This window comes from Stenella coeruleoalba (assembly GCF_951394435.1).
Source record: "Stenella coeruleoalba genome assembly, chromosome: 14".
In the NCBI taxonomy this organism is placed as follows: domain Eukaryota; kingdom Metazoa; phylum Chordata; class Mammalia; order Artiodactyla; family Delphinidae; genus Stenella; species Stenella coeruleoalba.
The window spans coordinates 58,060,451-58,073,143 of NC_137160.1; the positions used below are offsets into that span (position 1 = coordinate 58,060,451).

Below are 12,693 nucleotides of genomic sequence, written 5' to 3' on the forward strand. Positions count from 1 at the left end.
TGCTCGCAGTGTCACATGGGATTTATTTGAAGTACTTCATAGTCAGAAGCAAAGAAAAGAGGGGAGGAAGGCTGGCTTTGCTAGGAAACTTTAAAATGTATTCATTTTTGGCTGAGGGAACTATACTGGCCTTATTTGAGCCTTGCAAACACACATACATGCACACATGCACACACACGCACGGAAGTGTGCACTTTTGAAAACATACTCTGATTTTTCTTTCTTTTAGGACAGCACTGCTTGGATCCAGAGGCTTATATATTGGATGTATATCATGTAAATCCCCAGGCAGAATGGGTGATTAAACCCCAATCAAGTGTTTGAAATACCCCCCAAGATGGCAGCTATCGTGCATTACCTGCCAAGAAGTCCTACATTTGGTAGGGAAAAAACAAGACTGCTTTTGCCATGTTTGTTCCTAGAACCCTCTTGGTGTTTCTCAGCCCAACTGGTGTCTCCCACTGGTGTCAACACGAATTGTGGAAGAGGAACTGGTTGACCATTTGAGCTGAAGCTTTCTCATGATGGTTCTTTGATAAGAGTGAAGTAAAGAGGATGTGATCCTTCCAGAAGAAAGGCCAATATAGAATATGGAACTCTAATCATTTCTAATACTTTGACTTCACAGCAGAAATGAATTTGGTCCTCTACCTGGGGATAAGAAGCACTTCTTGATGTAGCAAATGCTACCAAACACAAGAGGTGGAAAAGACTTTTTTTTATATACTTATGTTATATATATATAGACATTTTTGAACAAGGATGCCAGAAATAACAAAAATTTCTGCTCTGAAAAATAATTTAGATCTACTTACCAAAGAGAATCAGTTTCCAGAGTCACACAAACAATGTTTATGCTCTGACCTGCTTCTGAATTGGAGGAGGAGAACCTTCTATTTAAAAACCACTGTGTTGTTATGTATGCTGTACTGTATTGTGGCTGTCTGCATTCTGGTGCAAATGAACGTTTCCCTATCTTGGGCTGTTGAAAACTGACATTCTTAAAGCTTGTTCTCTTATGAGCACAGGTCCCCATAGTTAAGGTTAGGTTGAAAAGGGCTGTTCCTGTGCGTCCATAACCTTTGGTGTAGTCAACGGTCACAGGGCCCCTATTTCCTCATCGTGAATATGGTGCTCAGTGAATAGCTTTCCATGTGCCAGGCACAGATTTCCTTTCCTCATCAAACATATCATTTTTTATATTTCACAGCTGTAGAGAATCACTTCTGCAGCCCCAGTTTTAAACTGCAGAACTGCCTTTGTCCAACTGCTCTTTCTTCAGGAGTGCTGAAAAATACTGTTATATCCAGATTTTGTATGCTGTAAAAACAGGTTTTGTTTCTGTTCATCAATCATAGACTTGGCCAAGCACTGTGGATTAGCATCAGGCTTTAAAATCAGATGAATGTTTGGTGAGCTGAAAACTGCCTCGCTATCAAGATCCCACGGAGCCATTTTCCAGACCTGCAGTTGGTGAGAAAGCACAATTCATGATTCTAATTGAGAGCAAATCTGAAATTTGCTGGGGGGTTGGACAGCCCTGCCTTTCATTTGGAGACTGCAGTATAGTCGTTCTAGAGTTGGTTAGAAATGGGGACAGAGGTCTCATTTATCCCATGTATGTGCTTTGGATTAGAATCTACTAATTAGATTGAGATTTTGATGAATTTACACCAGTTTTAATGAGATTTAACGCCCAAATGACTCTCTCTTGCAAATCAAACAATAGACAAAGTTGCTCACCAATGCAGAATACATTTAATCTACTTACCAAGTCTCAAAACAAAATGTGATAATAATTTAAGCCTATAGTATAGAAGAAATCTTTTACATGCTCATTATGCCTTGATATCTATAAAAACATAATTTATATTCAACATGTTGATAATTGCATTTCTGGCCATTAGAATTTTGTTATATTTTTATAGAAAACTCAAATATCCATTCATTTTATTTGCTTATTTGAGAATTTTTTATTTCCTTTGCCTGAAAACCCATTAGAAGATAAACATGTGTTCTGTTGGTTCATATTTATTCCTACATTTCATCAGTTTTCAATGTATGGCTAATTGACGGCATGTGAGTTTACATAATGAACTTTGAGGGTCTGAGAAAATGCCGTTATCATTTTTGCAATTCAAACAACAGGAGTAAACATTTTACTTCATGTAGTTGCTAAGGTCCAAGACATAAGATGGCTGTAATTTATGCCCACATACATGGAAGAAATTCTTCAAATTAGCTGCCTTACACTTCTGTATTAAAACAATACACTTATGTATTAAAACAATGACTGATTTTTCTCACTGAATTTCCTATCATTTAGAATATATTCTGTTGTGTTTAGAAAATTCACAGATCTATCCATTTAATTTTTTATTTGGGAATTTTTTTTATTTCTTTTGACTGAAAACACATTAGGACAGATGCATAAGTTCTAAAGGTTTTAAGATTTACTTCATTAGTCATTAGTTTTAAATAAATGGCTAACAGATGACAGATTAAAAAAAACTAAGTTTCTGAATTTCTTATCCACTTTTATGTGGTTTTAGATGTCAAAGGCTTAGCCCAGTCAATAATTTTAATCACTTCAGTGCATCCAAGGTTGTGTGACAACTTTCAAATAACTATATGATATGGAAGCCCACGTCAATACCAATATCATTGGATATAACCTGAATTTTTAGTCATCAAGTTAACAAACTGATTAGAGAAGAATTTCCAGTAGACACACAAACTAATTTTTGTGTGGTTAAAGAAGTTCTTTTTACTAATTTTTACTTTTCTTTTTTTTACTAATCTTATTCTTAATGAATAATTTTATTCTTAATGAATAAACAAACCCCTAAATTAAAACTCAAAATTGCTGGTCACCTAAGTGTTGAAAAAACTGTCTTTGCCTTATGAAGAGTTGTTTTTTAAAATAGTTACAGTAATCTGTAACAGTGAATAGTGTAAAAGCAAACATGAATAGTATATCTGCAAACAAAAGAAGAGTCAGATACTGGGCTTCTAAATTCTTTTCTTGATAGCTTCCCACCTCATCTCTTCCCAAGCGCTCTTGGTGTACAGTTAGGAAAATTATATCTACGAAAACATTAGAGAAAGTTAACGTTTTAGGAACAATTATTCAGAAAAAAACCCCCTAGAACAGGCTCATTCTTTCCTCCATTCTACGAAAGAAGATCCCTTTGCTAAACAGCTCACTTGGGGATATGATTCTTGGAGTCATTGAACAATGAGTTTAGTGAGTTCAAGGAGTGACCTTTGAACAAACTGGAATAGTAATCTCTTTACAATGTATATACAATATAAACTACCTCACTTGTCTTTCTTGGGAGAAAAAAATAACAGACGTTAACAATTTTTGTTACAAACTGTTCCTGAATCTTATTATTTAAGTCACTTCAGTTAGCTTTCAGTGTACATTTAATAATATACATTTAATGATGTAAAATATTGTTAGCAAAAGCTTTAAAACCAAATACTCTGTAACTATGATGTGTGGTGTAGACGCTGAGAGAATCCGTGTCCCTTAGTCATTGTCTTGTGTGTTTAACTGTGCTGAATCACAGGTTTTCAAATGTAGAAATTCACTTCATCTTCCTTCATGCATTTTCAACCGCTTTCCCCACATTGCACTTGACTAAAAGTAGCGTGAGATTAAACTTCTATCAAGCATATTTCAACTGTTTTTCATAAATGTATCACATGTCTGAAAGGAATATATATTACAGGATTGAATAGTTTCTGTTTTCTGACAGGCACTTTCAACTGTTTTTTTTTCCCATAAATATGTCACTTAATAAAAAATAATATTACATGGATTAAAATGTTTCTTTCAAACATTTTCAACAGTTGTACACACACACACACACACACACACACACACACACCCCTTAATTTAAAAATAACATCTTTTCTTTTAGGCATTTTCCAACTTTTCTAAAACTATGTGCTTTGATTGAAAAATCATGTTGTCACTAGGTTGCCAATTTTTTATGTTGTCTCCCATCTCAAAAGTTAATGTTCTTTCATCCCATCAGTTTCATTGTTAAGTATATGTATGTTGCATTTTATCCATAAAAATAAAGAGGAAAAAACTAAAAACATTATCATGAGAATTCTTATATTCAACTAGTCTGAGGTTACCATGGTGCTGGTGAAAGAAAAGGAGCTTTAAATTCAAAAGGTTTGTGTCTGAGCCCAGTTTCTGTCACCTACTAGCCAGATGGTGGTCTTGTGCAAAAATCACGAGGCACTAAGGTAATGGTGGATGTTTGTGCAAAAACTATTTACTAAACTTGTTTGAGTGCTTTTTAATCTGCGCTTAAAAAAAAAAAAAAATCTTTTCAATAGATACAGAAAAGACATTTGGCAAATTCAGTACTCATTCATGATTTTTTTACACTCAACATTTTACTGTATACCAAAGCAAGGAAAAGAAATAATAAAAGGCATAAAGATTAGAAAAGAAGAAATAAAATAGTCTCCATTTGCAAATAATATGATTATTTATGTACAAAAGCCTAAGGTATCTTCAACTATTAGAACTAATAAGATAATTTAGCAAGGTCATGGAATACAAGATTATTATATAAAAATAAGTAGTATTTTTTATGCTAGCAGCAAGCCATTGGAAAATAAATTTTTAAAGCTTCCATTTAGAATAGCATCAAAACACAAAAAAATACTTGTGAGTGCATTTAACAAAATATATGCAAAACATGTATACTGAAAACTACTACTATACTAAAAGCAAAATATTTGTGGTAGAAATGAAAGTAGCTGAGTAAATATATAGATACAGTATGTTTCTAGATGGGAAGAGGTGGGTGGAAGAGAATTGGCAAGATGTCAGTTCTCCACAAATATATCTGTAGATTCAGTGCGATCCCACTGAACCTGGGCCCCCTGTATTGGGAGTGCGGAGTCTTATCCACTGCACCACCAGGGAAGTCCCTCTACCCCTGGCTCTTGACTGTGGAGTGGGTGCTCTCCTCTGCTGGGCATCCTGGAAGCTTTTCACCCTGCTTGAGCCCAGTTGCAACCTCTTCCACTACATCAATTTGGAATCCTGTTGGCTGTAACAAGTGATGAAGTACATTAGCTCAATTCCAAAGATCTCTGCAAAATGGGGTTTGACAGCAAAGCATATGAGCAGATGGAAAAGACTCAGGAGTTCCCAGGGATGCTGGGGGCTTCCACAGACCTGCTTCTCTTATCATCCCAGCAGTAAATGACACCTTTCCTGACAGGCCAGACAGAAGTTGGGAGCAGGTGGAGGGCAGTCACCAAAGGTTCATCTGAGTTTTATCAACTAACAATCACATGCTGACTCCTACAGAGTGTCATCTTGTTTGTGAACTTTTATGCTCTAACACTTCATTCTCAACTGTTGCTCTGCATTTGTGTAACATTTTTATTACTGCACAGCAGCACAGCCCTTAGCTCCATGTCTTTAGATGACAGATTGGGAACAGGCTTTTCTACCATGTGGCCCTCACTATGTCACACTGCAATGGGGCAGTAAAAAGTTAGCCATAGAAGGAAATAATTGATAAATTGGATCCACAAAATTTTAAGAAACTGAAAACATAGATTTATTGAAAAATATATAACACACTGGAGAATAAAAAAGGGAGTCTGGGGTGCAATTGTAATTGGTCATATTTTTTCTATAATCGAGGAATTCAACTAACCAGCATTTTATTGAGGATTTTCACATCTAGGTCCAAAAGTAAAATTGATCTATAATTGTCTTACAATTCCCTTACCTTGTTTTGGAGCCAGGGTTGTACCAGACTTGTTGAATGGGTAGAGTAGCTTTCCTGTTTTTGTCCTCGGCTTTGCAACAGTGTGTGAGGGGTTTCAAGGAGGACTGGGAGGGAGGGGTTGCAAAAGGGCAGGAGGAAACTTCGGGGGTGATGGGTATGTTCATTATGCTGAATGTGGTGATGGTCGCAGGGATGGATACATTCGCTCAAAGTCATCAAACTGCACACCTTTAAGTATGTGCTGTCAAGTTTATTGTATGTCAGTTATTCCTCAGTAAAGCTGTAAAAGAAACCAACTGCACACACTTAGGCCTGGGCTCTGCGCTTGGGCCCCCAAACATGGTGCCCTGGACTCCCCTGTGACTGGACCCTGGAAAACGGCCAGGCTTCGCCCACCGCCATTGCCTGGAAAACAGCACCAGGCAGGACACCAGGGACAACATTTAGATCGTGAGACTGTCCAGAAGGACAGTCAAGAATATCTCCTGTGCAAAACAATGATTTCCATTGGAACAACTTCTGGAAAGAGACCGAATCTTCGCGTGCTCCTTTCCAGGAGTCGGGAGAGTCCGCAGTTCCTCCCGCCAATGACCTCAAGGTTGGTTTGGAGGGGAGCACGAAGTCTCCACGTTTCTTCAGCAGGTTTGACTGCCGTTGTTGGGCTTCCAGGGGCCATGTCACAGCCAACACTGGACAGTAGTGACAACAGAAATGACTTACAAAGGCTTCCGGATTCCTTGGACACACAGCCTGTTGGGACATGCGGGGGGAAACCAAGATGTTTTACTTCAGCCTTCCCCGGGGTTCCAGATGGATGTGTCGCTGGGCCAGCGTTCCTCTCAGGAGCACTAAGGATCTGAAGTCACAAACCCCACGTTCTTTAAGAAGGAATTACCAAAGCAGCCTTCACTAATTTACAGCGGGAATGAAGCAACACACAGGAGGACCCCTTATCTGATCTGCCTGCAATGGTGGAGGCATTAAAGGGGATAAACTGTGTTACATTTAATGCCTAGAGAGGGGCTGTTGGTCATTGCTATAATTCTTGAGATATTTCTTAGTCGGATAGTATCACTTGACAGATGTCTTACAACCATCAGGAAATAAAGGCAAAAACACAGTCTCCTTTCAGAATGACTTAGTGGTCAACGTGGTCTCCAGAGAAAACGGCCCCCAACCGCCAGGATAGCAGGCAGGAGATCAGGAGAGCTTGGGCCGCCTGGACAGACCTCAGGCCCCAAGAAGGCTAATTTCTCAAAAATGTTTCCCGGACAAAAATCAGCATTCATACATTGAGGCCTTTGAAAAGGCCTAAAGGTAGGAATAAAGGGAGTTTTCCCAGTTTGTGTTCTCCTACATCTCGACATGGGTAGAGTTGCTAGACAGAGCCTTGGCTTTCCACTCGGTGGAGGAGGACATTGCTGAGCCCAGCACGGCAGGGACCTCTGCAGCCCGTGTCTCTGAAACCAACAGGGAAGGTCCAGTGCTCACCTGGGCAGAGCAGGGCCTGCAGCTGCCCACACACATCGTGTGGATCATGCCCTCCAAATTGGACAGTTCATGGATTCCTCCACTGAGGGGACGTGGTTGCTGCTTCCTCGGGTGGGGAAGGAACCCTGTCCACCTTCCTTCAGTGAATCACAGCTCCTCAAGATGAAATGACAAAAGGCAATCATCCAAATAAGACATATCAGGGAACCAATGTGCCAAATGACATTCCCAGAAGCCTCCATCCTAGGCTAGCACTCTCTCCCCTAACGCCCACCGCAATAGAGCTCTACCCGCCAGATGCATTAATATCGTTTCGTGAGGAAATGACACGCCTGCCTGCAAAAGAGCAAAGGCTTTCCGGAAAACCCATGGATTCAGCAAACTAACTCTCCGAACCCCACCTGGAGAAATCCCATCAACTCTTACCTTTACTGCAGGAATCCTTTCCAGCCTGTGTCAGCTACGTCAAGCTCATCACCAGTTCTGAATAAACCGTCACTGATGGCGACCAAGGACAGTTATCTGAGGTCTGTCAAATCCACAGAGAACTGAAGTCCCTGGTCACCACCTGAACCTGACCTCACAGCAAGGGGACAAGCTGCTACCAGGCCCTGCATGGTGGTCTGTGCGTGAAGTGAGGGAACTTGTGAAGGAGGCCGCTCCTCAGACTGTGGCACTCCTGGAAGAGCTCTGCAGTGGACATGGAACTGTCGAAGGTTCCTGAGGGACTGATGTGATGATGCAATTCATGAGACTGAGGCTAGGGTAGCACGAATGCTGGTCCCCACATAAAGAGACATGACAGTCGACAAACTGTGAGTCCATCCAGACTGTATGTACTTCTCAGGCGCACGGATGCCTTCTTAATGTTCAAGTGTGTGTGCTGCCCCAAGCTGTCTTCCTTTAGCAGAAGACCACCCCCCCTAAAAATTGTAAGACTGACATTTAAAATCTACTTCTCTAAAAGCTTCTCAAGGTATTAGTATACACAAATTTGAGTTCTGTATATCTTAATTTTTAAAAATTGTACAGTTTACAGATATACTTTGTTCAGGAAAATGGAAAAGTTTTCTTGATTTAGGTAAATACATTTAGAACAGCTAAATCCCAAAGAGTAAAATATCAGGGATGAACATTTTCCATACGTAAGTCCACAAAAAAGTTTCCTTCGAAGAAAACTTGAAGAGGGAACTACATCGTGCTTTCTCAGCCTGGCACTGTTGGTGTTTGGGTCCAGATCATTCTTGGCTGTGCAGGCTGTCCTGGGCATGGTAGGGTGTTAGCAGCACCCCTGGCCTCTCCCCACTAGATGCCAGAAGCCCCTCCCCTTTCTACTCAGTTGTGACAAGTAAAAATATTTCCAGACCAATGTCCCCTAGGGGGCAAAACTGCCTCTGGTTGAGAACCACTCAATTAGATGTACCTTCTCTTTCGTGAACATTCTCTCTGTGTGGTGCTATAATGCTCCATTCATGTACTATTTGTTTCCAGAAAGGGAAGAGCCATATAAAGCACTTCCTTTGCTGTTATTAGTTTATATCCTTTCTTTTTAAAAAAAGAAAAAGCTTGTAAGCTTTGGGGGAAAAAAAAAAAAAGAAAAAAACTTAGGTTTGCCTGAGTTCAGAGCCTCTGCCATGAGGCTGGAAAATCTAAAGACAGGTCATTGTACCCTAGTTTCTGGAAAGGCTGTAGGGGAGAAACATTTGCAAAGTATTTTTCATAAGAGGCATTGTGAGCAGCTATAACAATGAAAGCCCCAGATGCTATCAGATGAAGGGCTGGTCTTACAGATCAATCCTGTGAAACTCAAAAAGAGAGATGCAATTTCTATTTCAGAAAAAAAAAAAAAGTAATTTCAGTGTCTGGATATCTCATGGGTTTAATGACTGACTTTCAGGGCACTCAGGAACTTCAAGTACCAAACATGGGCTGCGGTCACACATGTCTGCCTTGAGTGTCCCACCCTCCTCCTCTGAGAACAGATGTGTGTTCCTGACATGCATTTGACATGTAACTTGAGATTCTGCTTCCACGTCTGCCAAGTTGGGGTCTGGGCTGGGAGCAGGGGAAGGACACCGGCTCTGAACTGTCAGACTCATGAAAAGGCATTGCATTATCAGCTCTGTAACAGTGAGGAGACCTCTCCACTCCATCAGCGAATACCTGGCAGTTGGTGATAGGTGTTTCTACTGTTTCTCAACTGCTCTGACACTGGGGTGAGGCGGGGGGACCCCATCCAGATTCAGCACCCACCTTGCCATTTACAATCTCTAATCCCATGGCATCCACTTTGGTGCTGCTGATGCCCAGGAGGACACCTCTGAGGAGGTACGAAACTCCACCATTCTCTGAGGAGGTACGAAACTCCAATGTAATGTTCACATCTGATTGCACTTTGTAGCCTTTTTTTTTTTTTTTTTTTTTTGTGGTACGCAGGCCTCTCACTGCTGTGGCCTCTCCCTTTGCGGAGCACAGGCTCCGGATGCACAGGCTCAGGGCCATGGCTCACGGGACCAGCCGCTCCGCGGCATGTGGGATCCTCCCAGACCAGGGCACGAACCCGTGTCCTCCACATCGGCAGGCGGACTCTCAACCACTGCGCCACCAGGGAAGCCCTGTAGCCTCTTTGACTGAAAAACACAAGGAAGACCCCCAGTTGGGGGGAACAGTAGCATGTTCTTTTCTTAAGGAAAGAGGAAATACAGGCTTGGAGAATTAAATGATCAATTTAGAACCTTAAGCAGGGAGACGTCTCATTGCCAAAGCCATGCTCTTTTCACTGTCAAGCTCTGCCTGCCTGGCAAATGGTTGCGCAGTGCTAGGAATGGGGATGACCATTGTTCTGGTGGCTGCATCCTTACCTTCAATCAAGTTTAAACTGGCCTCCCTGTAGCTTCCATCTGTTGGGGCTGGCCTTGCTGTCTGAAGCAAGAGAATTAAAAAGGTAGATGACACCTCGAGTTTAGAGGAGACCGTGCCTACCCCCAAATCCACATTAATCGGGAGAGCTTCCCCAGGAGCGGCGGCAGCCCCGGGGCCCTCACTATTTTCAACTTGCCCTCAACTGAAGATCACAAACGGCCTCCTTTTGCTGCTCGCAACCTGTCCCCGCATTCCTGAGCCTTAGAGAATTCTCCTATTAGAAGGTGCCCATCACGCCTCTAGCAACTGTCCCAGGTGAGCCTGGCCCGTTCCAGGGCTGCTTCACTAACGGCACACGCTCGCCTCCCCTCCTGAGTGGCTTAAGAGCCCCAAGTCCACTCTGGATAAACAGAGTAATTTTACTCCGCTTTCTAATTTACGAAAAGAGATCATGAAATCACGATGTCCAGCTTCTCTGCAAATACCCTCTGGCTTTTGAGCAATCAATCACTGAGCATGACTAGGACAACGCACCGTTCCCAGCTTCTTTCCCCACCTCTCAGGCCTCGCAGGGTCCTTGCTTCTCGGAGCAGATGCTCTTTGCAGCGTGGGGTGGCCGCGGGTTTCTGCTTTCTACCGAGCTGGACAGCCTGGGTATGACTGACCCCGCCCCCGGGGCTGAGACCACACCACCAAACCGTCAACGGCCACCAACCGTCCTACCAAAGTCACAAAAGGCCGGGCAGTCACCTCTGGGCCCTCTAGCAACTTCCCTACTCCGCCCTCCGCCCCGGCTGCAGGTCGACTCCGCCCACTCTGCCAACCACCACGCCCACCGCCAGGCTGGTCCCATCCCTCTGTGCACCTTCCCACTTCCCCGACCCCGCCCCTCTGAAGAAGGCCAACCCCGCCCATCCCACCCCATCGCCACGCCCACTACCAGGTCGGCCTCACTCCCCTCAAGCCCTGCTTGGAGCTCAGGCCACACCCTCTGACGTGGTAGCTGCGCGCGGCCTTCAGTTCCGGGGCGCACATCCTTTCCCGCCACGACTAGCGCCCGCGGGCCTGACTGGCGTGATAGACGACGCTTTCCGCACTTCAGGGCGTAGCGCGCGCCTCACAACGCTAACCTGAAAGGTGAAGCTCTGAAGAACTTTGCCCCGGGTTTCCCGGTCTAAGGAGAGGAAAGGGCCCCAGAGAACCATGAAACTGCCCAAGCCGGCGGGGCCGAATATTCCATCAGGAGTCCAAGGCGGGCGAGGGCCGGGCCTCCGACGGAGAACGGCGGCTCCTGGGACTCCCGAGACCCGAGGCCGGGAGTGGCCCGTCCGAGGGGGCGGCTCGGCCGCGGAGGGGCCCAGGCCCCGGCCACTCCGGCCCGGTCCCCGCGCGGCCTCCGGCCGGTCCCCGCGCGTTTTCTCCTCCCGGTTGTTTGCACCGTCCCTTCCGCGAGTAAATGACACCCACGGCCCCGTGACAGTGACCGGGAGGCGTGCACGCGCTGGACCCGGGCTGGGCCGGAGCTGCGGACCCAAGAGGCCGCCGGGGCTCGAGGCGGCGAGGCTTCCAGGTGAGACCCGGGGTCAGGGAACCAAACCCGGGCCGAGGCGGGGCTGCTCCGTGGGTGAGCGGGGGCCGCGCCCGGTAAGAGTCCGGTGCTGGTGGTGGGAGCTCAGGTTCGGCGTGGTCTAGCCAATGCGCCGGGGGACACGGTAGGGCGTCACCGGCGCTGCCCCAGGTGGACGCTCATGGCTGCTGAGCAGAGAAGTGGTCCCGGAGAGGTGACCTTTAGAGTCACCCTGGCCTTCGCTGGTGACCTCAGTGCAGACCGTGTCAGGGGACCTTGGGGTGGACGCTGCATTGAGGAAAGAGGGAGAAAGGGAGGCGGGGGTGGAGACAGCCCTCTAAGAAGCTCAGACTTCTTAGGACGTGCTCCTCCACTCCCATATCTCAGCACCTCTGCGCCAGCTGTTTCTCCTGCCTAACAGCCTTCCAGTGCCACTCTAACCTCCTGCCCCGCAGCAGCAGACCCGTGCTTCATGCTCAGCCGTCAGACCTCAGCGTCTCCATCACGTCCTCAGAGAAGCTTTCTCTGGCCCCCCAGAGGACCAGGTTAGATCAGTCCTCCGAAGTCCCTTCAGGCTGCTAGGACAAAAATGCCATAGCCCGGCTGGCTTATAAACGACATCAGTTTACTTCTCCTAGTTCTGGAGGTGGAAGTCAGATCGGGGTGCCAGCATGGTTTGTAATCATATAGTTTTGAGATTTCTTTTAAAAACTTGATATATATCTCATTCATCCTACACCCTACACACTGGATTGTAAACTCTGTGAGGATGGGAGCAAATACCTGTTTTGCTTACCGTTGGATTCCTAACATCTAACATGGCAGCTGGCGCGCGGTAGTTGCTCAATATATATTTATCGAGGAAGGAATGTTGTCTTTAACACCTTGGAAGTATAAGATTTTGTGGCTCCTTTCTTTTTTTCTGTTGTTCATTATCTACATTTGATCCCTGAGATCCATTTCTGTAATAAACAAAACTCCATCAGCATGACCTTG

The 12,693-nt window shown here is 44.6% G+C and overlaps 2 protein-coding genes across 15 annotated transcripts in view; both read left to right on the forward strand.

Moving 5' to 3' along the window:
• Positions 1–3,887, forward strand: part of ARHGAP28 (Rho GTPase activating protein 28) — a 189,683-nt gene extending 185,796 nt beyond the window's left edge. For 10 of the 12 annotated variants that reach the window (XM_079943288.1, XM_079943296.1, XM_079943293.1 and 7 more), the window contains one exon: positions 230–3,887. In XM_079943288.1, coding sequence (XP_079799414.1) covers positions 230–324 — 95 coding nt within the window. In that variant the 3' untranslated portion in view covers positions 325–3,887. The remainder of the gene's footprint in view (positions 1–229) is intronic. The other 2 variants (XR_013831407.1, XM_079943290.1) reach the window with 2 other exon arrangements.
• A 7,303-nt stretch (positions 3,888–11,190) lies between these two features.
• The window catches only part of LOC307197130 (uncharacterized protein), a 79,275-nt gene continuing 77,772 nt past the window's right edge, over positions 11,191–12,693 (forward strand). For all 3 annotated transcript variants that reach the window (XM_079942784.1, XM_079942782.1, XM_079942783.1), the window contains exon 1: positions 11,191–11,700. In XM_079942784.1, the coding sequence (XP_079798910.1) occupies positions 11,334–11,700 (367 nt within the window). In that variant the 5' untranslated portion in view covers positions 11,191–11,333. The remainder of the gene's footprint in view (positions 11,701–12,693) is intronic.